We start from the raw sequence: 26,935 nt of genomic DNA on the forward strand, positions 1-26,935 counted from the left end.
CTGGAGTTCTGCCAGTCATGGGGGCCCAAGGGGTGCCGAGCGGTTGCTGAAAACGACCGCTCGGCAACTCTTGGGCCCCCCTGACTGACAGAAATCCAGGGTGCCTCTGCTCCCCGCCGCCGCCGTCGCCTGCCTCAGCCCTGCCCAGAGTGCAGTGTTGGGAGCGTGAGGTGTTTGTCTCGGGTGCCGGCGCTTCACACTGAGCGCCGGCATATGACGTGAGACAAATGCCTCACGCTCCAAACACAGGAGTTGACGGTAAGTGACCTACAAAGGGGGGGTAGGGAGGGAGTGGGTAGATCGTGAGAAGGGGGGGGTAGGGAGGGAGTGGGTAGATCGTGAGAAGGGGGGGTAGGGAGGGAGTGGGTAGATCGTGAGAAGGGGGGGTAGGGAGGGAGAGGGTAGATCGTGAGAAGGGGGGTAGGGAGGGAGAGGGTAGATTGTGAGAAGGGGGTTAGGGAGGGAGAGGGGAGATTGTGAGAAGGGGGGGTAGGGAGGGGAGACTGTGAGAAAGGGATAGATGGGGTGGGGGGGGCCCTTAACAGATTCTCGCACTGGGGCCCTGAGGTTTCTAGTTACGCCCCTGTTTCTGGAATTGATTCATATACTAACTACTAACATATATCCATAATAAAAGTCATTTTATTTTTCCACACATAAATAATACATTTGTTCACATATTTTTGCGACTCCTGTTCTCATAAAAACATGGTAAGTTAAGGAATATAGTTGAGTGACAAAAACATAGTAGTTGATCATGGATTCTGATACCTTCATACATTAACTTACCCTTTTCTTGGCTTCCAACCTTTATCTCTGAGAGGGTTGTCTCTTTTATTGTTTCTTCTTTTTGCTCAGTAAGATGTTGCCTGAGCAAAAGCCAAAAAGTAACTGTGAAAATTATCTAGAAAAAGAAAACAAATAAATACATTATGCTCAACTTAGATGTTATTATTAATTAGTAAAATATATGCTTTTCCTTATCTAATGAGCTTCTTTTGTTAAATATGTATACACCAAAGTTAAATACAGCATATAATATTACCCTAAAATCACAAACAATTCTGATGATACAGAATTAATAATTCCAGATGCAATAGATGATAGGGTCCAGTACTTTCTTGAGAAATCTTACTTCAAATGAACAATATGAAAATATAAATGGACAGAAACTAAGAAAATGAAAAGCAACACAATATACTCAAAATTGTGCTGGTTCATAATTATATATATACACACAAATGAGGCCAATGGTAGACCATGTACTATGCCAGGGGTGTCCAACCTGCGGCCCTCCAGCTGCTGCAGGACTACATCTCCCATCCTCCTCAGCCAGCCCCTTAGCTGAAAGAGCATAATGGGAGATGTAGTCCTGCAGCAGTTGGAGGGCCGAAGGTTGGACGCCCCTGTACTATGCCCTAGTTTATTCCTTTTATAGTTCTGTGACTCCTGAAAACACATATAACTGAGTCCATTTATACGCCTTATGAATTAGGCTTCATCCCTCATTTATTTTTTTTTTTTATATATTTTCTAGGATTTTCATTTTATTGTTCTACCTTGACTTACCTTTGAAGCAAGTTCTTCTGGGCTCTTTCGCTCAAGAACACCTGAAACTTCGGGAAGTTCATCATGTAACTCTATGCTCCATATGTATTGTAAAATCAAAAGCAAATTCCCATAGATCACCATGAAGGGCGAACTAATCATGGCATACTTCCTCCTATTACGGATCATCCAAAGTGCACAAGACCAAATTAGCAACACAAAGGTTAGCCAACTGTGGTAGGTGATACTCCAAGCCTTCAAAAAAGAAAACCGAAACACAATCAAATACAGGAACATCTGTAAATAAATACTCCTACTGCGACCTAAGAACTTAGTGAAGCTGGAATGAGGCACCATGAGGGTGTAGGCATAAAAGGTCAATGGCCATAAATGTGAGTAGGGGCACCATTGTATGAATAGAGAGAGACAATAGTCATTTAGGCCTTAGCAGCAACTGAATTAACCAAGTCGCTACGATCCCACATGTGTTCTAGTGATAGCTGTACATTATCTGGCATACATACCAGTAAGAACATTTAAGCTAAACATATGGGGCACCTTCTAACAAATGCAGGAAGATATCAGAACTGAGAGAAACAATATCTTAGGTATGAACATGGCAATATATATATATATATATATATATATATATATATATATATATATACATGCAAATGTACTGCATTCATGTTACTTTCATTGCAACCTGAGGTCTTTTATGAATATCAATATAAGGTAATGGCAGATATCATGCTTAAAACACAGGACCTTTAGCATATGTTAAACCAATGTTTTCAACAGGAGAATGGGTCAATGCTAACATTGGTTACAGTCCCCTGTGATTTCATATATATCTCTCTCTTCCATAAATGTATTACTTATTGTAGCCAAAAAATGTTACTACATGAAAGTTTAACCAAATTATTTCTCTTTCCGCACATCCAAAAACAATGTGCAAGTACTTTTCTTTAATTAACATACTGTTTACACACTTAGTTTGGAGCATGCTATCTACACGGAGGGGGATTGTGGCGACAGCTATAGGTGAACAGCTACACTTTCCCATTGATCTATACACCTACTACCAATGTAGCGTACACAAACTACACATAACTAGGCTACACTTAAAATAAATGAAATACAATATAAATATTGTTCTCTGTCAGATGAAAGGCTCACTTTACAGCTAAAATAACCATTTCGGTGATAATGATATTCAATAAAGATACTGAGTAGGATGCTAAAATAATACTTACCATCATTGAAATTAGTGCACATATGTAACTTTGCTTCATAATAAATTGAAACACCACAACCATTGCATGCACTTTGGTGTTTTCTTTTGCTTGAGAAACAACTTCTTCACATTCTTCTTCTACCTCTTCCTCTTCTTTCTTTTCTGGTGGAATATGGGTTGATTATGCACTAGCTACTGAAAATTATATGGCTGTATGTTTTTTTTTTTTATACATACTGCTTATACATTTAACCTAACACGTGGTCATGTACATTATAACATGTATGTTCAATATTTATTATGGTTTAATAGTTATTCTAAATGATTTCTCTGATAACATACACCACTTGTTTTCTTATCCTAGAGTTCTATTTTGGTATTCTGACCTAGATGTCTGTAAGCTAGGTTTGATATGTTACATGACCACCCAGTCTTACCTGAGGTTTCTTCTGCATGGTCCCATTTATATTGTGGTGTAGAGTACATATCGATTTTAGTCGGCCCGTTCTCCATAGGAAGTGCTGCATGAATGGTATGGTAATCTACAGGTGTGCCATTAACTGTTACGAGCAAAACCTGTCAGATGGTAATTGGCAAAATTCAAGCACATCAAATTCCAGTGTGAAATAAAAAACATGCCTATCACAGAACTGTTTGGTCAAAGTTAATTAGTTCAAAAGAAGTTAAGTCAAGGGTAGGTTTACTTGCTCTCTGTAGAATCATCAGCTTGTTTATTCAATAACTTGTGTACTTGTACTCTCCAGAATCTCATAGATGCGAGAATTAAAACATAGGTCTGAGCTTCCAAACTCAGATCTCTCAAAAAAGCTTGTAATGTTTTTATGTGATTAAACATCCATTTGCTTAATATACTAGAGAATGCAAATAGCACTCTGTATCACCATCTTTAAATGGTGATCACACAATATCTAATTTGGAACCAAAAATATGGTGAACCAAGTGCAATGTGCTAAAATGGCACCTACATAAGGTGACAAGATGGCCTCTTCAAAAAGGGACCTTAAAAACACATATATGATGGGCCTGCATTAAAATAATTGTTGGTCTACATAAAGCATTATAAAAAACCATCCTTGGTTAAAAGAGCCATCAGACAGTAGGTGTCCATGGATTGTAAATCACATTGTTTTATAAGGTCTTAATTTGTTACTAATCTCTAGATTGATCTATCTGGCCACATGATAGTCCCAACAAACATAAACCTACTGAATCAAAGTGCAAAGGGGTATTGTGAAAAGGAGTACTGTTGCATACTAACATCAGATGGCTGGTATTCATCCCTGGTCATGGAAAGAAGCTGCAAAAAGCAAAGCAAGAAAAATTAAGAGAAGCCACAGCACTAACTGAACTATGAACAAGATTACGTTCACAGTCGAGCTTTTATATTGTAGATGCATTGAAACAATATATAAGCAGAGTGAAGACAACACTTAAAAAGGCGACATCAGCATGAAAATAAATATGGTTTATATAAAAGCTCCCACAGTTTTCCAAATGTGTTGAGTACATCAAAGCCCATTGACTCCTTGTATTGACAATTTTAAGAGGCTGAATTCATCACTCTTTACACTACAGCCTTTTATATTTTGGTATTTTCTAATGCACTCCAAAAAACACATCAGAAAAATAATGTGGGCTTCCATATTGACCATTTTGTTTTTTCAATAGCTACCATCATGGACACATTTTACAAAGGAACACCAATGTCTAAAAATGAAAACACATTGTAATATTTTTACATGTAACATGTTGCTTCTCCAGTCTTAGCAAGAAGTAGGCTTTAAATGCAATTAACTAGCACATGGTACTATGTCTCCATAGTTCTCAGTTGTATTGGTTGTAGGGTCACCTGAATTAACAAGCTGAGAACATCAGAAAGTTGAGACATTTAATTAGAAAAAGACAGGGTTCTGTAACTTCCAAAAAATGTTTTTCCTAGAAGCAACAATAGATTTGTTTAATTATATATATATCAATATTTTATAAGGCTTTAAAAAGTGTTTTCATTTCTGACCGAAATATTAATTTACACACCTAAATATTAATTAAAGCATCATTTATTGGTAACTAAAATGTTAGTGGAATGACCCACATGGGTTTAGCTTTTCACAATAAGCATAACATTTTTTTTGAAATGACCGGAAAATTATGTTGCTTGTTACACATCCTTGTAGAATATTAGATGTTAAAAAAAACACCTTTTTATGTCAATTAAGCCTATTAAACTAATGGTCAGTGGGAGGTGGATAGATGTAATAAACTACATGTTAGTACAGTATTATTATTGCATTATTATGTAGGAGGCATGTATGACCAAAAGTTTGGGGGGACACCCCTAATTCTCAAGTTTAGGTGTTTCAGCCACACTCATTGTTAACAGGTGTATAAAATCAACCACACAGGTAGCCCTCTACTTAGATAAACATTGGCAAGATAATGGCTCATACTGAAGAGCCCAGTGACTTTAAAACTGATACTGTCATAGCATACTACCTTTGCCAAAGTTTGTAAAATTTCTATGTGTTCAGCCACAAAGTTCCACCATTAACATGCCCCAATGCACAAAGCAAGGTCCATAAATACATGGTTAGATGAGTTTGGTGTGGAAGAACTTGAGCGATATGCACAGACAACTAACCTTAACCCTCACTGAACACTTTTGGGATGAACTAGATCTCAACAGACCTCATAAATACACTTCTTGGCTAAATGGGCACAAAATCTTGTGGAAAGCCTTCCCAGAAGATATAGCCCCAAATGGGGGAGCAACTCCATATTTATGACCATGGTTTTGAAAAGGGATGTCCAACAAGCTCATGTAGGTATGATGGTCAGGTGTCCACATACTTTTGGTCATATAGTGTATATTTCGGTTAAACCAATAAATGATGGAACATTGAAGAAAAGTTACTTAGGCAGGGATTAAAAAGCAAGAATTAATGCATAACAAACATTTTCTTTCCCACTTGACATTCCCCCCACACACACAGAATAACCTTGGAAATGTGATTTAAAAAATGAGATATATAAATCAGTGACAAAATATCATGGGTAAATTTATATAAAAACAATCATAGGACTAATGGTAAAATTGTCCACCTAAAAATAATTCTTCTTCCAGGATGGTCCTTTGATTATTATGCCAGTGTACGACTCCTATAAACTCATTGCACTGCTACATGTAGAATTCATAGGTGCCCTATTTTAAATGAGCGATATGGTAAACCTACCCAGGGCAACATAAGGCATTCTGTTATTTAACAACTCTCATTATCGTGAGACATACACATTTAAAGACATAAGTTGCATAGGTGGCTTATAAATTACAGTAGAAGTATAATAAGTTATTTGCAGCAATAAAATAACAACATGCAACTGGGCTTGTGCTTGTAGATAAAAAACATAATTAATTATTTGTAGATGGTATATAGTCTTCCTTTCAACATTGTAACAACAAACTAAATTCGAGCTACAAAGAATTGCTAAATAATTTGAGCCTGTCTGTCAAAATAAATATGTATTATCCTTTACAATAAGAGAAGGTTATATAAGTCTGTAACTTTTCATGGCAGATGCTTTACAAGGTGTGACAGAGCAACTGAAACTGAAAAGCAACATTGCTGGTCTTGGCTTGGCCTTCAAACCAAGACATATTCTTACCATTGTACAATTTACCAATTTACTTAGTAAATATAGTGATAGAATAATAATAGTCTATTTAAATATCTGTATACCACTGAAGAGGAGTAAATTGTATAAGGGAATATAAAACTGCTAACATGTGGCTTATTCCTTACTTTTCTTTCATCTGTGGTGTAGTGGCTCTCATACCACAGACTACGCCTTCTCTCCGCAGTCATGGGTCTTGAATTATAGTCATCCTCTTTCTCTTCTTCCTCATTTTCTTCATTTTCTTCATTGTTTATCTAAAAAACAATATATGGCCTTATGATTAGCTAAGCAATGTGGTTATAGTGCTACTGTAGTTTTCAAACAAGTCCACAAAGACCATTACAAGTCCAGTGGTTCTATAATTAAACCTCTGGGCATCTCCATACCATTGAAGCAACCAATTAAGTATTTTCCCAGTTAATTGATTACGTTTTGACTAGCACAGTGAATTGGAAACCACACTTCGATGGGGGACTTGGATATTCGGATGGTATCATCAGACTCAGCATAGGCAAACCTGTAGCTCTCTTTAAATTTGACAATGAATTCGCCAGCATCTGAGCTGCAGAGCCTCTTTAATGACTGTATTCTCCACCTCAGACTCCCTCAGACTGATATTTTCCTTTGGCTTTCAGTACCACCTATATGCAGATTAATCTATATTTCCTCTCCTGACCTTTCACCGTCTCTTCTAACTCCTAACTTACCTAAATGTCAACATCTCCATGACTGAGTTTATGGTAATACCCCCATCTGCTCTGTCTACAATTCCTGGCATATGTCTTACTGTTGACAACTCCACTATCCAACCGACAGACCAAGTTCACTGTCTTGGTGTCATGCTTGACTCTGCTGGCGCTATATAAACGTAATGTAATATATCTTTTGGGGCCATGGCTGATTTTTTATTAGTAATCATTGGAGGCAACATAGGTAAAAATATAGGCCACCTGGATTACAAAACTCTTTTCCAAGGTGGACAATTAATAATCCTTAGCATTCCATCATAGCCTTCAGTTTCTTATTCAGAACTCAAGCAGAAAACAGACACATTCAAGTAAAAGGGATGGGTTTGCTTATATGCTGTGTTTCTCTTATTATATCAGAATGAAGCAGATGTAAGAAATTCCATGACTTTTCTACCTGCCAATCCCCATTTGTTCCTGCTAAATATGCTGATGAATTTGTACATAACTGTTAATGAAAACAGATGTCCATAGAATCAGATGATAAAACCTCCAGTGTGACTCATGCAAAAGTCCATGCACAGTTAGCGTTGTCATATTGCCCAATAAAAATATTATGAAAGGCCACAATTAAATAACTGGGCTTTCAATTGAGCTATGTTCTATTTTTTCAGTATTAAGATAAACATGTATTTGCATTTTTTTCCTCCAAGATCAGATTGTGCTGTTATATTGTATCATCTCCGAATATACTCAAATTATGTAACGACAGTACTAGTATGCCTATAAATAAATGTTTATTTTTTTGTTCCTACCACAGAGTGAAGAGGGCTGAAATTTCACATACAATGTATGCTCTGTGGAAGAGGGCCTCTCTTCCTAATGTATTCATGCCTATAGTCCTTGATCACAATGTCAAATGCACTTATTAACCCATCCCTTTATTATACTGCAGGTCAAGATTGCTCACCTCCCACAGTGAAAGCTCTTTATTTAGCATACATTTTGCTGTGTGGTTTCTAAAGAGGGAGTTTGCATGAAAGTTGAGCATCATCAAGAGAAAACTCCATGTGCATATCTGGGAACTCTTTGGGTTTAGCCTGGAGACTCGGTGTGAAGCGCTTCTTCGCCGGGTCATCACGGGGAAAGTCTGCAGTGGTTTTGCAGCATGCTGCACTCCCTGCCTACTTCCCCATCAAAAAAAGCGTGTGTCCAACGACATCAGCAGGACCACCCACTGACATCAGCAGGACCACCCACTGACATCAGCAGGACCACCCACTGACATTAGCAGGATGCAGAACACCTGCAATATCAGCAAGAATGCCCACCGATGTCAGCGGGGCCTCCTACCCGCATCCCGCATGCCGCAGGGGGTAGCCGGTGCCAGAAAGTTCCCATGTATGCCCATGTGCAAAATACATATGTAAAATCTCTGAAAGCTCTTAAAACTAATACTGGCTATATTTAGTGAACAGTGGTGTTATGCTAATACCACTGATTATGTAACTTACCTTGCTACTATATCCAATTATTTACTTATGGGCATATTATACATTTGAAGCAGAAATTGCTCAGACATTTACATTGGGTTCTGCACCAAACCTAAAACAACTGGTACTAAGGAGCTCCCTAAACAGACCAACTACACTTCTCCCTGTTACTGGAGAAGATGTGAAACCTGCACACACATATATACAGTACCACAGTCACTGTACCAATACCACATACAGGCGTACACCATGACGTTAATTGTACCTTCTTGTGCAAGTCATCCAGTGTGGTATACCTCATAATGTGTGTTTCCTGCCCCAATTATACGAAGGTGAAACAGGCCAGATCCTCAGAAGGCAGATGAATTCACATAGACATAACGTGAATAGAAAAGGGACAGATATACATATAGGACACTTCTGCCAAAATGGACACAGCCTCAAAGATCTGAGGGTCACCATATTAATGGGGAGTTTCCAGACACAAAGAGAAAGGAAGACATGAGACTACCAACTTATGACACAAGTTGACACCCTTAGGCTAGGTTTCCACTTGTTTTTTTTTTGCTAAAAACACCCATAAAAACGCCAATAGCGCCACCTGGCGTTTTTTTTGTGAAAAAACGCTGCAGCCAGATGTTAGCTGTTCTTCAATAGGAAATCGCACAATGCCATATCCACTTGGCGTTTTTCTGTTTGGCGTTTTTTTCAGTCCTCTTTGGCGTTTTTCTGCTTTTTTGGGCTCTGTGGCAGTTTTTCAAAATCGCAGCATGTTGACACTCTGGCGTTTTTTGCAAGGAAATCTTGGCGTTTTTCTCCAATAGAAGTCTATGGGAGAGAAAAAACGCCATGAAAAAGCCATGTGGGTTTATTGCCTTGGCGTTTTTTATGGCGTTTTTTCCACAGTTACAATGCAGAGGATGGACCTAGTATCTGTGTGTCCTACGAGAAATAGGCTGGAAACAAACAGTTTCACACAAAACAAAGTTCATATTGAATTCTACACCATTTGGAACAAACATGCCATTACAAACAAACATACGCGACACATCAACTGGATCCTGCGTGCCAAAAGCAACAGCAAACAATTTGCACCATCATTTGGGGCCAATCTTCCTAGAGGAGCAGACATTCGGAATAAAGTATGCCTTACAAACCACAGAAAAGTGACAAAAGGGTCCGCCGGGGCGTTTAAGTAGAACTCTACCAAGTAAATGACATCAGGGGGCAGATACTTGCCATTTATCCGAATCCCTTTTTTAGCTGGGTGAAACTTCTAACTTGTAAAGGCTGGGAAAACTGCCTAAGGTCAAAAAAAGCAATTTCCACAGAAAGGCTAAAATGCCAGAAAAAACTCCAGAAAAACGCAGGAAAATGCAGTGGCAGTTTTCTTGGCGTTTTTCATCAAGAAAAAAAACGCAGGACAAAAACCCAAGTGGAAACCTAGCCTTAACCCGTGAAAAAGAATTGATGTTGCATTTGATACACAAAATCAAATGTAAACATAGACCTATAGTCTGGGAAAGTCTACAACACCAAGAGACACTGCTGGGGCCAAATGCTACATTTCACACCAACATAGTAACAGCACATCTGTATTTCCTTTTAACATCACTACAGGAATGTAATCTCGACTCACAATCGCTGTACCGTGTTGTGACTGTCTGTGTCTTACTGTATAAATATATGAGCAATTTCTGCTTCAAATGTATAATTTGCCTCAAGAAGAGATAGCCAATAAAGACAGTTAGCCAATGAAGGTATGATCTTTAATACATTTGCTTTTGCTCCTTCTATGGCTAACACAGTACAGCGCTATGTCTTTCTTATGTATCTGGCATGTCCCTTATTTATGGCTAGTAAAGGATCCATTTCATGGTTTGATGGTTTACTGTAATGCTATTTTTATAATAATGAGCAATGCTCCTTAGTTAATGTACCAAAATTTGCCAATCCACTAGCTCTGCAAGGCTAGGAAAATAAGAACCTACAGGACAAGAAGACCAATCACCATCTATAGGCACAAGAGATTTCTAGCACTATACGCATCTTTATTCTGCTTATCAGACGTTCAACTTGTTAAGGCAGTTATGTACGTGAATAGATAAGCCACCTTAATGCACAGGATGCAAAAGATTAGTTTTTGCAAGGACAGAGCAACTCAATAATCAATAAAGATCAATGGCAAAGTGAAAATGCTAACTGACTTACAGCGCCAAGTTCGTCTGAAAACAAATAGGGCCATTAAGATCTTTATACAGCCGTATTTAAGTGGTTTCTTTAATGTGTTTTCATACGAGTAACAACATCCAATCCAGTTCAAGAAATCAATAGAAAATAAATAATTAACAATAATATTACACTTACGACAGGTTCCTGCAGCCAGAGACGAATGAGGGTGGCCAGTGTATAATATAATATTAACAGCATAACAGGGTTGGTGTGATGGTACCATCTCAAACTGGGGTTTGCTATGAACTTCCATGTGCTGGAGCAGTTTGTTTGAACTAATGACGTGACACCAAATAACCTGTTAAGGAGGAAAAGAAGCTAACTTATACAATGATGTATACACAGTATTGGTCAACTTAACAATTATATTGAGAAAAAAATAATATTTTAGACTAGTTTCTTCCAAACATTTACCAAGAGGATAAAGGGTAAAGGGTTGTTGAAGCCACAACCTTCTGAATGTTGCAGTGATTTCTATTGAGTTGTCTGATTTTAAGGCATCTCTGCAAATGCTGGTCTGTTTGTGAACATTGACGGTCTGGAATTCAAGACTATGCCTCCCCAAAGTATAAGGGAAATTACTTTTAGGAGTATCCTCCACAAATAAATGAATTATTTGGAGACAAAAAAGGTAACAGGTAAGACGAAGCTACCTGTCATCAAAAACAAGACTAGCTAACAGTTATTGGTTAAATGGCGCTATATAACATTGTAACTATGAAACACAGATTAATGCGTCTTCCATTAAAAAAACCAGAATATTGCATTGACTGTCTGGTATGCTCAGCCCGTCTCTACTGTTAATCAATACGATAGAGCCAAAGTAGTCCAGAAGTCTTTTCTATGTGTTTTTAACAGGGTTAGAGTACATTTCAAGAAAGAAAATTGACAATTTGAACGTTACATACAAAAAGACAGGAGAAAGAAAAGCACTCATGTGATAAATGGCTTCGCTTCAAAGAATGAGCCAAGACGAGGAAGTTAACAAATTACTACCAGCTAATGGAAAGTCAGATTGGGGTGCGCTTAAGCAAACCACACAATTAAATTAAATTCATTAACGTTCCATCATTATATATATATATATATATATATATATATATATATAATTTTTCTTAAGCTTACTCGAATTTTAGGTAGAAGTGATCACAGGATGAAAATGAGAAACATGTTAAGGATTTGAAATGGGCTAGAAAAACATGAAATTTCTATAATCCATGTTGCATTTTACAGTCTACAGGGAATATTTAATAAACATGTTTAAAATGTTAATAAACACTAAATGACAATGTTCAGTTTCACATACTTCGGCTTTCATCTGGAAGACTTTGTGCCTCATACGCCCTAAGCTAGAACCATAACAATACATACAGTACATAAGTACTGTGGTCCTTGTTCTAGCAACATCAAAGACAAGTAAAATGAAAACCATCCAATAGAGGACTGATGAAGGTTGCAATCACAAAGTTGTTCCAGAGGTTATTAGTGATCTCTGAAATAACCTCACAGAAGCTCTCATACTCATTTTTTAACTTATTGATTTCTAAAAAGTCTAGCTTCAAAAACAGATTGTTTAACCTTTCAAAATGTTGTGTCATTGTTATATATATATACACAGCTATCTGTCATATAAATTAAGTTGCCAAGGTGTTTTGGGGTTTTTTTGGGGCCAAAAGCTATCTTTCTAGCTTGATTTCTGAGGGATGATTTTTTAAGTTGGAGTCACAGGTAATATGAACCAGCAAGAATCTTAAGACATAGCAAAGGTGTGTAACATTAATTAGATAGATTGCATGTATCACTAAAAGTTCAAAGATACTTTATATCTATATATTTATTTATAGATATAGCCTTGTCTTTGGGGATATTGAATATTAATTATCTTGTCTAATATTGAAATTGTTATTTTTTCAATGCAAATATTCCTAAAATTCAGTTGCATATTTATAAACCTTCATTTATTTATTTTTTATTATGATGGTATTGGGACATATCAAGTTTAATTTCATTTATTTCTTCTGAAAGCAAATAAATCTAAAGATAAAATTGTAATTATTTATTTGACGTTGATGTTTTTAATTCTGAATGAAAAGGTAAAAAAAAGGAAATTTTTAAAATATGGCTCAGTGTTAAAAAGTTGCATTTCGTAAATTTCCACGCCTTCATACTATTCATCGCTAGCACTTACCTGGCATAGAAATCGTCTGGCGGAATAATCTCTTGAAAAAACTGCAATTGGTATAGATAAAGTCCGATCAAGTGCCCTGCACTAAATATGGCCATTAATACACATAGACAGCTGAATATCAGCGGATCAAATACTCGGCAACAGGACCACCATGTGCATAGACCCAAAAATACAAAGAAATAAACAGCTGAGGTCAGGGAAGGCAGCATCATGCCTAGGAAAAAAAAAAAAAAGAAAACACATTTATTCACTGAATCTTATATGATTGTATTTCTATAAATTAGTTATCTAAAGTGAAAATTCCTAAAGATAACTCAACTTTATTTTTTAACACTGGCAAAGGGATATATTAATTATATTTACTATGTACCAATTGTTGAATTGTTTTCTGGGCAGATTAGAAGGATAATTGTAGGCTCTAGTAAAGCAGAAACTGGCTAATTCTCTTAAGTTCTATAAAATAAAAAATTTCACATTTAAACATGCATTTAGGTATACAGTTAGACAGAAAATAAGACAAAATCAATGACCGAACAAGGTTTCAGGTCTTTACGGCAGGCAGATTAGATGGGCTGAGTGGTTGTTATCTGCCATCACATTCTATGTTCAAGCAAAGCCGAGCAACCTCATGCCTGTTCCAACAGCCAACATTGTTGGTAAATACCAGTTGTCTATTCTTTCAAATTAAAGTTAGCTGCTGAGTTTTGATCATTCTTGCCAAGTTCCATAGACAACAAAAAGCTATTCAGCAATGAACTTGACTCTAAAGCTTGAAACACATTGTCAGAATTGAATTGATTTAAACTGAACATTTTAGCATGTTTGCCAGCCTTTATATAGTGAGAAGTGTATCCAAAAAGAACCCAATACATCTCAATAATGTTACAAAGTAAGACGGATTAGCTCTCCAAATAAATCCACAAAATTGTTATACAAATTATAGATTGTTTAGTTGAATAACTAGTCTTCAGAATATTGTAATAGGATGAATTCACTAATCATAATTGTAACTTTGGAAACATACTTTGAAGTTGATAGAAGTGGCAGTAGATATTCATAAGGATGGATGGCTAGGTCTTGGCTATAGAAGTTATAAATTAAGATCCATTGGAAAGGCAAGTAAGGTAAATGTTACAAGCTCAATCACATTCTCAGTGTAGAGCAGTTTAAGCATAGAAATGCATGTTGTAGTCCCTGTATGATATAGCACATTCCATTATGTTATGTAAAACACTTTAGAATAAACATTGGTGGAATTCCCTTTAACATGTACTGTACTGATACACTTTAGAATAAACATTGATGGAATTCCCTTTAACATGTACTGATACACTTTAAAATAAACATTGGTGGAATTCCCTTTAACATGTACTGATACACTTTAGAATAAACATTGATGGAATTCCCTTTAACATGTACTGATACACTTTAGAATAAACATTGATGGAATTCCCTTTAACATGTACTGATACACTTTAGAATAAACATTGATGGAATTCCCTTTAACATGTACTGATACACTTTAGAATAAACATTGGTGGAATTCCCTTTAACATGTACTGATACACTTTAGAATAAACATTGGTGGAATTCCCTTTAACATGTACTGATACACTTTAGAATAAACATTGGTGGAATTCCCTTTAACATGTACTGATACACTTTAGAATAAACATTGGTGGATACAATACAGACTTAATTGGAGAAATTTACTTCATATGATACCTACCTGTTATACCAAGTAAAATTGTAATAACTACTTTTCCTGCGGTGGTTATAATGTTGCCAATAATCTCTTTAAGTCTTGAAGCAAGTGAGGCAATCTTGCGAAGAAGCTTCATTTTTGCACTTTCCTCGTCTCCTTCAATTCCATCATATTCTCCATCAAGGTCTTCCCCACACATTAATTCATCATCCATCTCCATCTTTCCTGCTTCAGCCTAATAAAAATAAAAATGAAGGTGCATTGGAAATAAGGTTTTAGACCTATTTATTAGGCACTGCTACATATTAGCTACTCTAAAAGAATACATTATAAGGTGTGTTTTTCAGACAGAAACAAACTAGGTCTACAATTGTGGACATATTCCTAAACTGAACATACAAAACCATGCACACCACTTGAAACAATGCAACAAAACAGGACACACATTACCTGAAGCTACCTGGACCCAGCCAGTGCAGCCACATGTCAATACATCAATTGACGTCCACCATCTTTAAATACACATAACCTATGGGCCATTGCTGTGGACATACATCTGTTGTGCAACACTGGCACTGAACAATTATATTAAGTCCCTATAGTAGAGAGTATGGACCAGGATACGCAAAGATAGGGAGGTACAGGATTATACTGGAATTCTGTAAAGGTTACGAATATGCTAACAGCTTTTACTCAGTTGAAAAACCCTGAAGAGATTTACAGCTATTACTAAGTTGGCAAGAACTCCCACCAGTGGGCCGCTGTCACCATTGCTGAGGGCATGGAGCTGTTGGATTTAATGCAAAAGTCTGTTTTGTTGAATCAATAGAGCCAGGTATCTCCCCATTCCACCATCAGTGGTGGTTTGTTAGGGTGGCCATTGTATCATGGTGCAGCATTGTTCCAACATGCTAGTTTCTAAATGCTTCCAAACATGCCATTATGGTTAATATATTACCCCTTTCTTGATCATTACCCTGATGTATCCAAATAGCTTTTCAGGACTAGGATTCCTCTCATGTCAAGTGAATTATAAATGTCATATTTTACAGTAAATTTACATTTTTATCACTGTTTCCGTGCAGACCATCTCTCCTACCTATTGCAGTAAAATCCTTGGGACCAGCAGGTCAGCTTTACTGGCAAAGAAGTAGTTAAACTAATAATTGACTGTAAATGTCAACTCTGCGATAAATCCCAGGCAGGAAAACAGCAATGCCTGCACAGCAGCTGTTACTGCTACTAGCCAGAGTGAGTCCAGGAAAGCTATTAGTCACCACTGGATTATTTTGTTAACATTTGGGTTTTAACGATATCACCAGATACTGTATACAGAGCAAAGCATGGAAATGTAATCATTTCTTTAAAAGTCCACACTAACAACATACTCTGTCCCTGAGCCCAACTCCAATGCAAAGTTTGCAAGTGTTGTCAAGTCCAAATTACATGGGTAATCCTTGGGTGTTATGTTTGCATTCTTTTCTGGCAATTTGTAAAGTATAAGAAAGTATAATCAGTCATAACCATTTTAACAAAATTAACTGTTGAGGTGGTTGCAATGTCTAACAAGGTAATGACCCCCCTGGACCCCCCCCCCCTAGGCGTGTACTTAAGATCTTGCTTGGGGGAAGATGGATGTTGTAACAAGAAAAGGGTGTTATACCCAGGTGAAGGGCCATATCTTTTTTCACTTGGACTTTCACTGGAACAGGACAGAAATTCCTAACTGTCCACCCAATGTTAGTAGTGTTTTACTTATGTTACGTTACTACTTATGCTACGTGTCTTTCTCTCTTTGTGTTGGTTGTAGTATATTCTTTTTTGTATGTTATGTTATGTTAGTTATGTGTTTTGTTTTTCGCTTTGGTCATAAGTACTGTATTTTAGCTGATTGAGTCAAAATGTTAAAAAGGCAAACTACTAAATACTAGAAGCTAGGAATGTTGAAATCCACATAATAGCAAGTGACTCACTGTGTTCGTTGTATTGACAGAAGATAACAACATTCTAAAACTTGGCACAAGAACTAGAAGGTGACAGGCAGGGCCTTTCTCACCAATTTAATGCCCTACTGGTTTTTTCTCACACATATACTAATCTAATTTTCCCTGATGTTAGTTATTTGAATGCCCTTAACCTACTAATTTATTAGGGCAACAAAATATGACAAACACTCTCAGAAAGGAAATTTGTAGATGAAACTGAAGATTCACAAGAATATTTATAAATATGAGTTTAGAACAATATTTTAGAAAAGGAGTACAACGGATCTGAATATTGAAAAATATATAAACCAAGGGACTTGGAAGTGGTGCCTAGTGCCTTGATACATACCATAAATTAACCAATAACCAAGTATAACACCTCAGCTCAGATTAAAAGAGGTAGAAGGAGTAACTGTGTGGCAACATTTTACCACTCTTGTGCCAATCCTTTCGATTATTCCATATTCTCAAAATCTATTCTTAATGTAAATAATAATTCAAAGATGAAAAATAAGTTTTGGGTTTTTAAAAAAAAAAAAAAAAAAACCTATGAAAAATTTGTGAAGTTAAAGTGTGGGGATTTTTTTTTTTTGCATAATTTGTGACATCATGAACAGTTATTTGGCATGTCATCAGTATTTATATTTACTTTTAAGGTTTTATTTAATTTATTTATAAAAATGAAAAAAAAATAGTTTTTTGTTTTTCTGAATCAATGCATTTACCAAAATCATCGGCCTGCTGGGTTGCTAAAAGTTTATAATGAATGCAACCATTAAAATTCAGAAGGGATTTAGAAGAGGAAACATAATTTATAATTACATTTCACACCAGAAAAGAGTATTTTTAATATGCAGCTTTTTACGAATTAAAATAGTTTGCCAGATGCCAGGCTGGTGTCCAAATCATTAGTTCTCCATTGGTTGTATGCTTAGAGCTGACTTGTCTGGAGGCACTTTTTATTAGGATTTTGAAATGTAAAGCAGGTGAATTTAGCTGGAAAATATCCCAGAACTGGAAAGTGTAATATAGACCATATGATATAGATCTCGAAGAAAGTTAATTTCACAGCTGCTATTGAAAATAAAACAGCTATTATTTTATACCAACTGAGGTTTATGCAGCATGATGTGTACATACCATTAAAATGGGATCATCAGTCTGGGGGTATATGCATCACATATACAGGGGAAAACCAGCAAAACATGTAAGCAGTCATATATGTGTCTACCATATTCATGCTGTGTTTCTGCTTGCATGCACATATCCACCAAAAACAAGTGTTATAGCACAAAATATAATACATTTTTTACAGAAGACAATACCATAATAAGACTAATATCCATGGTCCTGGTCATCCTGTTTATAAATCATGGATAAGGCATGATATTGGTGAAAACCTCTTGTATTTTTTCAGGACAGGTTAAGCAATTCTTAAATGAATGACACAAACTGAGCATCACATCCTGATATAACGATGTAAATGCAAACAAAAGATACCCTTTCCACAATGTTTCCCCATAATTACCAAACGAAATAATAAAATTAAGAGAAGATAAATATATTTCTCAAAAGACTTAAAAAAAACTTTATCAAATGTGTGTTGCTGCAAGTAAGCTTAGAGTGTACACAAATCCCACGTAGGTGACACTACACAGAGTACACACACATAAAATTTTATGCTGTAATTATACCAAAGAAATAGAATCTAGGCGTAACTATATTTTTTTCTAATTACACTAGCCCTTTTCCACTTCTTGGTGGATCTGTTTGGTGGGTTATAGCTCAGATAAACTTTATAATATAATGATTTATTTGGTTGACTGGTGTGGGGCCTGTGACATTTTGCATGTTGGTAAACTGATCCAACATCTGAGATAACCTGCTGATCAGCACCATTTTCACCATTCACTAATGCCTTGGATTTTTAAACACACCAGACTTCCACGTACAATGAGCTCCCTCATAATGCTGATCATTATGTATCATATACCGTAAAATCTCAAGTATAATACGAAAAATGTACCACTTTTCCGGAGTCAAGCAAAGTCCTCCCCATAAGCGTTCCCTCAGTCTCAGCACGCTGATGGAGTGTGAGCACAGAGATTTGACCTTATTTCCTGCGCTCATGCCAGACCTGTCACCAGCTGCTGGACCACAAAGGAAGAGCCTCCTCGTGAACCTCTAAAAGTAGGTAGGCTGGGAGGGGGTCCTTAATGTAGATGTGTGTGAGATGCATGGTGCGAGTTTACATATGTGAGTGTGTACATGTATAAGTGATGTCAGTATATGTGAGTGTGAGTTTTAATTGTAATTTCAAATGAGTGTGTAAGGCACCTACCTTAAGCAGCTCTCGGCCGTCCTCTTCTCCTCCCCGGCAGAAACGCCGGCACCGCAGACTGGAGCTTGAAGCAGCCGCTCGCGCACGCGGCCGCTTCATGAATATTCATGAAGCTGACCGCCGGCTGGATTCCGCTGCGTCGCTATGGCGACGCAGGACTCGATCACGTCCCGGACGTCGGGGAACGCCCCCCCCGGGCTATTTAAACCTCGAGCACAGTATCCACAGTGCTCAGTTATACTGGTTCTGTCCGTATTACGTGAGCTCCTCCCGTATACTATATATATATATATATCTTGTTCCTGTTCTCCCGGTATCCGACCCTGGTCTGCTAAACGGCTTCCTGTGTTTCTCTGGTTTCCTGACCCTGGCTCTCCCTGCTACTACGTGTACCTCTGGCATCCTGACCTTGGCTATCCAACCCGACTACGTGTACCTCTGGCATCCTGACCTTGGCTATCCGACCCGACTACGTTTACCTCTGGCGTCCCGACCCTGGTCTGCTAAACGGTTGCCCTCTGACCACTCGTGCTTACAGTTACACCACCAAGTGCCCTGTTATCCTCACCAGGCCCCTTGCGTGTGTTCTGTTTTTGAGCAAGTGTGTTCCAGTCCTGCATATCGGATTCCTTCTGGTAAGACAAACCTTACAGAGTGTATGTGAAGCTTCATGTGAAGCTGGAGTTATGGATGCACATTACACACATGCACTTATTTGTTCCTAAACATTTAGGGTAATATTATACATAGTTGAGATTTTATGGTACTTACCATTTCTTCATTTACAAACTCTGTGTTGTATTGCGCATCATCTTCAGTAACCGTTTTGAAAACAAGTTTCCTACAAAATATCCATGAAGCCAAGCTGGCAATAAACATGCCAATGTCGGGTGCAAACACTCGAATTCCATTGCCAGCATCTGACCCCTTCACACTGTGAATAGAAAGAATGATAGTGTAAGGACACTTAATATACTATAGCAGTAAGCAACGTGCATGATAACAAAATTTAACCGTTTACATACTATATAAATATGCGTAGTCAATCACAAATCACTGAATTACAAAGGGAGAGCACATTACACATTAGAGAACAGGGAAATCTTCTGCCATCTTTTGTCACAGATCTCGGCTGATCCTAATTAAACCAGCTCTTGCTTTTTTTTTTAATCTGGATATCATCAAAATAGCCACACCAATGGAAAAACAAAAAAACACAAATTATTCAGTATGCAGAAAAAATATCCATTCTGTCAAAAATTTTAAGTAAAAAACCTTTGTACTTGTAGGTTTGTAGTTTTTTTTTTATTTTTTTAAAGTTGGCGTTAATGTAGTAAAGTGCAAATGTCATCTTTCATCATTTCCTCTAATGCATTTGGCACCCAACATGAGAATGCAGACCAGGATATGTGTAGGTGCTTGAGTGATACCGTACATCCTCAGGCTGTGATGAGAGCACAAGTAAGGAAATTACACATTCTCCCTGTCCAAACATTTAGTTTTATACACTCTTAAGTAAGCCTCTAGCCAATTGTTTTAAACTAGAGATGATACAGTGAAGAATTTGTGATGAACTACTGTCTTGGTTAGAAATTTAGACAAGTTTGACTTACCTATCCAGCAGCTTAAAAATGTTAAGCATGTTTACCAAATTTAAATAACTAGATTCTTCCAAATTGTAGATGACAAAACATTTGTCCTTCGGCTGAACTAATTAACTTCATCATCTTCAAGCAGATAACACCATACCTGGGAACTTCCCAGGACCATACCTGGGAACTCTCAGGGTTTGACTCAGAGTCTCTGTGTAAAGCCTTTCTTTCCAGGTCTCCTGGTCGAATTCTTTTTTCTGGACAGGGGATCGGTGTTGTGAGGGGACCATACCCACTCCCCTCACAACTCCCCTACTATCCCACTACTTCCACCACTAAATCAATTTCCATGGTCAGGTATTACTGTATTATTACATACAACAAGCTGATTTTAAAAAAAAAACACATATATACATTTATGTGAGAATTCTTTCCACTAGGCATGTACCTAAATATCTCCTATACTTTGGGAGCCAAAAGAAAGAAAATTAATGTCATCAAACCCATTCTGCCAGATTTCCACCAATGTTACCACTATAATATGTTCATTTTCATTTAGTTATTTGCATAATTTAGTAAATGCAACAAGTGACGAAATAGTAATAACGATAAGACTGATTATGTGTATGTATGTTTGTGTAGAAATATATATTTCTACCTGAGCATTGCGGGAAAGACCTACTTCATTGGGTCTCCGAGTCAGTTTCTTTTTTCTCCAGGCAGGTGAATGAGATGTGACCATGGCCACTTCCTAACGCCTTTTCATCTATTACCCACCCAGTAAATGCTGTCTGAGGCTAGAAGCTCCTAGAAAATGTTTGTCAATTATAAAAATATGTATGCATAATATAAGAGTTGATCATTCATGGTTGATTATAACAAAACTTTCACAGTAACTGTCCAGAAACACTAGAACAGTGGTCCACAAAAGCTAATTTCAAGAAAAAAAAATTCTGAGTCATTGTACAAAATGCAATCAAAACCACTACATAAAACAAAAATAACCAAGTAAATGTTGTCTCAAGGTACAACATTCTATTACTTTTATAGCTATAAGTAAATATCTATTACTAATAAGTGGCTGACGAGTCTTTGCCTTAAAATACCAACACACAAATCATTGCTGAAACTGGTTTATTTATGCAACAAAATTCAAAACATATTAACAAAAAGAAAAATAAGGATATTAATTTCAATAAATAGAAAATAAGTCATTTATGGGCAATGACTTGTTCTAAGACATAGCCATGTTTGTATATTATGGCATTTTATAAGCTAAATAGATAAGCAGCTGTATATATTGATAGATATAGTATAGATAATTATAAAAACAATTACAAAAGAAAAGTGTTAGAAGCCATTATCACCAGCCTCATCTCATTAGCTTAGCCCAATATGGATCATTTGCCACCAGATAGACAACTCTGCATTAAGCAAACACAAGATTGGGCTAGTCATATCTGCCGTTTGGCAGTGTCTGGCTTTTCATAGTTAAGCTGCGCTGCATTACAGGAGGCATATTTATAAGGTGGCATCTTAGACACATGTCTAAGTATATTTAACAAAAACAGTATCCTGCAATGTGTCTCGGGAAGGCAAGTCAATCAACCTTTCACTTCAGACTACAAGGCGCGGAGATGTAAAATGTTCGTACCAGTTACTGGCTGAAAAGAATGTAGAGTAATGTAATTGCACTTCCCATCAGTGCTTTCTTTGTGTTGCCCATCCAGACATAGATGCTTTCTTTTAGCCTTGGTTTAGCAATAAGAACTTTGTGTACTTCTCAGACTAAACATGAATGCATTTTGTTCCTCCCACAAACTTGTGTTTGACAACCAAATGTTTTTGTGCAGAATTGGCTCCTCAAATATTTGTCAGCTAAAATATGGGCAATGAGTCAGGTAGATTTTTCTCCATGTAATTTTAAATTTTTAAAACACATTTATGTATTGTCAAAACACATATATCTTGGGTTTTTGATTATGCCCATTCCGGATTTATTTATATATATATATTTATATATATATAAACAATTTTATTTTCATTGAAACTTTATGACAATACTGTATTAATTAGTTGCCCAGTCATTGCCCGGGCTATCCAGTAAAAGCAGGATATCTCACACTGAGTAAGGGACGGGTGAGACACAATCATGAGTATTTAGACTGTTACATATTCACTTATATATATTTGCCACTTGCAGTTTTCTGATGAAAGGAATTCTGCAAGGTACAAAGATATTTGGAGTATAAACATGGTGCTGTATGCTTAGGAATTACAATCATTTTAAGTAAAGATTTCAGTGTCTAAGCTCGATTGATAGAAGTTGTTGAGAAAACTGTTTTTTTCTTTTAATAATGTGTACATTTACAAATTAGGAATTTAAAACATTGAGAGTAGGATAGCAGATTGGTATGATTAGGGAAGGGCTATCAAGGTGATATTTGGGCAATTATCCCCTGTTTTGCTCTGCTTTTACATTTTTTCTGTGACTTAATGTGTTCATGTGTGTTTTACTTGCAGTACCAGACACAGCCACCAGGTGTTGTAGAGTAACAAGGACTTTGAAGGTAACTAGTTCCTTTCTATGCGCCTTATAATGTGTTTGGGACAGGGCCGCTTAGTGAGTATTGTCTGCAAATATGTATAGAGCTGCTTAATCATCGAGACACTAAGCTGACCTAGCCGTCAGGCTCAATGTTTAAAAAGAGTGTGATTGTCTTGCATCCCTAAACTGGATGTAAAGATTAGTAGTTTAAAACTCTAACGGGCCTTAAGACTAGGTCCCTGGCGCTAATGGTGGGGTATTCACCTACGACAGGCCCCTTTCCCCTTTGGATGAGTCTCCACACACAGCTGCTGCTAGGACTTTGCTGCCTACCACGCACCAGTTTCTTAGGTCTAAGGAGGTATTGGGAGCAACAAGATAGGCCTACCGACAGGTGTTGCAGCAACAAGTATATGGTTAGCAGTAGTACGGTAGACATGGCCACAGGTCCAAGAGCACTCATAGCCAGATATAGCTGGGCTAAACAATAGTAGCAGCCAATTTGTCTAGACCAGAGGAATTTAGCAACTCAGTAAATATAAACAGAAAAAAACATAGTAACAGCAAAACTGTCTCCTTGATTGAGCACCAAATGGTTTAAAAAAGGAAATATAAATGATTTTTGTGTCACCATGTGTCATTCATTCATTATAGTCCTTTCATTCATGTCAACGCTGTTGCAAATGTTACATTACAGACATTAACATCAGTCAAAACTAATATTAGTGGTGAAGACAATATATGATACTAAATCTAAATATAACCAGGATGGTCCCATACCCTAGTTTAGCCAGTACAGCTGAAGTCTGACAGTTTATTCTTTACTGCAAAGATGTTAACCATTTAACGAAAATGTAGAATATGTTAGGATCAGCCACTGACACTGGCATCAGCAGCTGATGTTTCATCCAACGGAATCTGAACATAGCCACCTGCCTGAATTACATTGTTTATCTATATAGCCTCACACTTCTATATAGCCTCACAGTGAGTAGTGCCAGCAAATCATAGTGTTCAGCTAGCATACACTGATCAGCCATAACATTATGACCACTGACAGGTAAAGTGAATAACACTGATAATCTTGTTATCATGGCACCTGTCAGTGGCTGCCAAGGAAGGAAAAGCAGTGAACTGGACAGAGTGTCATGGGCTGCCAAGGCTCATTGATGCAGGTGGGGAGCAATGGCTGGCCCATGTGGTTAAATCCAACAGACTGTAGCTCAAATTGCTGAAAAAGTTAATGCTGGTTCTGATAGGAAGGTGTCAGAACAGACATTGTTGCGTATGGGGCTGCAAAGTTGCAGACCAGTCAGGGTGTCCATGCTGACCCCTGTCCACTGTGCCTACAGTGGGCACATGAGCATAACAACTGGACCACGGAGTAATGGAACAAGGTGGCCTGGTCTGATGAATCACATTTTCTTTTACATCACATGGATGGCCAGGTTGCTTACCTGGCACCAGGATGCATCCATGGAGACCCAGGACTACAGGACTTACAGGTGGGACCCCACCTTTACAGGACTTGGAGGATCTGCTGCTAACATCTTGGTGCCAGATACCGAAGCACACCTTCAGAGGTCTAGTGGAGTCCATGCCTCGACGGGTCAGGTCTGTTTTGGTGGCAAAAGGGGGACCTACACAATATTATGCAGGTGGTCATAATGCTATGGCTGCTCAGTGTACATATGATTTGCTACCTTTATACCAATAGCAAAAAACCAAAACTGCGTGCAGTAAAATTTATTTTAATTCATGCAACACTGAACACATTTAAAAACCTTTTTAGACCTGTAATTGCCTCTTTGATGTGGTCTCTTGTTATTAGTTAGTTAATACTTGTTAATACCCAAGCACAGACCTCAATATTACTAACTGGCGCCAGTTAGGGATGATATTTTGATCTCCTTAACTGGCTCACAATCCCCACTGGCCACAAAAAAGACAGTGTCCTAAAATCACTACTGTCCTTTGGAAAACGGGACAGTTAGGAGGTTATTTAATCATTAAGTAAAATAAAGCTGGAAGTTTTTTTTTTCAAATGCTGGATCGATCCCTTTGGGTTTTTTTGAGTTAGGAGGTTATGCATGCATTTATATGCAGTTTTAATTTTATGCTAAGCATAAAAACATAGCAGGCCATAAGTGATGTGGCATATTCTTAATGCAAACACTGGAGCAATTCTGATGAAAAGAAGAAAATTTTGAGCAATGGAAATACTGTAGAAACACTTTTCGCCACATTTTCAGGTTTGCCTTAACAAATACTGCCTCTGGTTTGTTCCTTCTTATTCATTCACAGCCGGCCATGCCCAAAATACGTTTGCAGGGACCAGTGAAGAAAAATGTGAAATAGTGCTTGTTTATTTACCTGGCCACTGCCTCCGAACCTCCTGGCCACTGAGTGAATGCAGGCACTGGCATCAAGCCTTATTTGTCTCCGATGCTTTTTTCTTTATGGCCGGATTTAGATATGTCATTGACGTTAATTTGCAAGACAGGGCGTCTGCACTTGCTTAGCCAATAAACATAAGAGATTACATATAAAAAATCATTAGCAACCAATGTGATGTTCCTGCTAACTGAACCATTCCTAATAAAATGTAACTTCTTCCACTCCTATACAAATGTGCCTTATGCTTCTTAACGCATATATTTAATGTCGCCTTTTCCCCTCGTTATAGCACAATGGACTCAGTTGGTGCTCTATTAATGCAATGTAATTTAAATGTAATAATTTGTAATAGTTGCTACAGTTTTAAGACTTTGTAAACGTTGTACTTTTTACACATAACCCCCGTAATGCTTCTCATGAATCAATAGCTTAGTAAAATAACAGAATAAACAACATTGACATGACTGATCCCATCCATCCCAACATTTAAAACAGCCAAAAATTGGATATTTATGTTTTAGTAGTAGACAGGTCTTCACTGATCATCTATGTTACCTTTTGTCTTACTGATAGCTAGTTATGAAATAGGGAATGATAAATAGAAGAAAATATATTTTATTAACTTAAATTTTATTTATAACTGCATTATCTGCAGTATTGTAACGTTTATGGCCGTAGACTGATATACTCATACATTCTTAACTCCGAGAAAATCAAGGGAGGAAAGAAGATTTTTGTCTCAAAGAGGTAAACTTTGGTACACAATTTCCCTAAGCTTTTAATATAGGAACAAGCCTGTATTCAGGTAACACATTATATTCAACATTATAATATAGATTCTTGTTGTGGTGAATAAATAATGGAAACACAATCATGTCTTCATACACTCAGAAGAAAATGTGGAGCATCTGTGGTCTGAGATAACATGCTTTTGGCTTAGACCATTCTCTACACCATCTAAAGTAGGGCCACGTTGACTTCAGCTTACTATGAGTTTTTCAAGGGCTGCCAGTTATGTTTCCCTTGGCAGTTTCTCTGCTGAGTTCATTTGAACTGCTAATGGCGAAAAAATATTTTCACTGGCACATGTGTGATAAATAATCCTTCAAGTGATAAAGGCCAGACTTTCAGTTGTTATTATCCATCACTGTAAAACACTTATGGGGAAATTATGATTAGACTTTCTAGAAGCTCATACCCCTTCGCACACAGCCAGTGTTAGCAGCAAGACGCAGTGTTTGATTTAAATGCTGCTTTACATCATATTATGTTCTCACTATTGTACGACTA

At 37.2% G+C, this 26,935-nt stretch overlaps 1 protein-coding gene across 1 annotated transcript in view; it reads right to left on the reverse strand.

Annotated features, from left to right (window-relative positions):
• LOC149279558 (piezo-type mechanosensitive ion channel component 2-like) overlaps positions 1-26,935 on the reverse strand; it is a 185,065-nt gene that overhangs the window by 45,168 nt on the left and 112,962 nt on the right. The window contains exons 5-14 of the mRNA XM_089501059.1: positions 19,880-20,042; positions 14,807-15,017; positions 13,078-13,291; positions 11,021-11,187; positions 6,604-6,719; positions 4,065-4,103; positions 3,223-3,361; positions 2,805-2,947; positions 1,570-1,803; positions 790-904 (exon numbers count right to left, since the gene is read on the reverse strand). Of these exons, the coding sequence (XP_089357185.1) occupies positions 790-904; positions 1,570-1,803; positions 2,805-2,947; positions 3,223-3,361; positions 4,065-4,103; positions 6,604-6,719; positions 11,021-11,187; positions 13,078-13,291; positions 14,807-15,017; positions 19,880-20,042 (1,541 nt within the window). The remainder of the gene's footprint in view (positions 1-789; positions 905-1,569; positions 1,804-2,804; positions 2,948-3,222; positions 3,362-4,064; positions 4,104-6,603; positions 6,720-11,020; positions 11,188-13,077; positions 13,292-14,806; positions 15,018-19,879; positions 20,043-26,935) is intronic.

The sequence above is a fragment of the Sceloporus occidentalis genome, unplaced genomic scaffold (assembly GCF_023333645.1).
Source record: "Sceloporus occidentalis isolate IW3139 unplaced genomic scaffold, rSceOcc1.0.p SCAF_162, whole genome shotgun sequence".
NCBI lineage: Eukaryota > Metazoa > Chordata > Lepidosauria > Squamata > Phrynosomatidae > Sceloporus > Sceloporus occidentalis.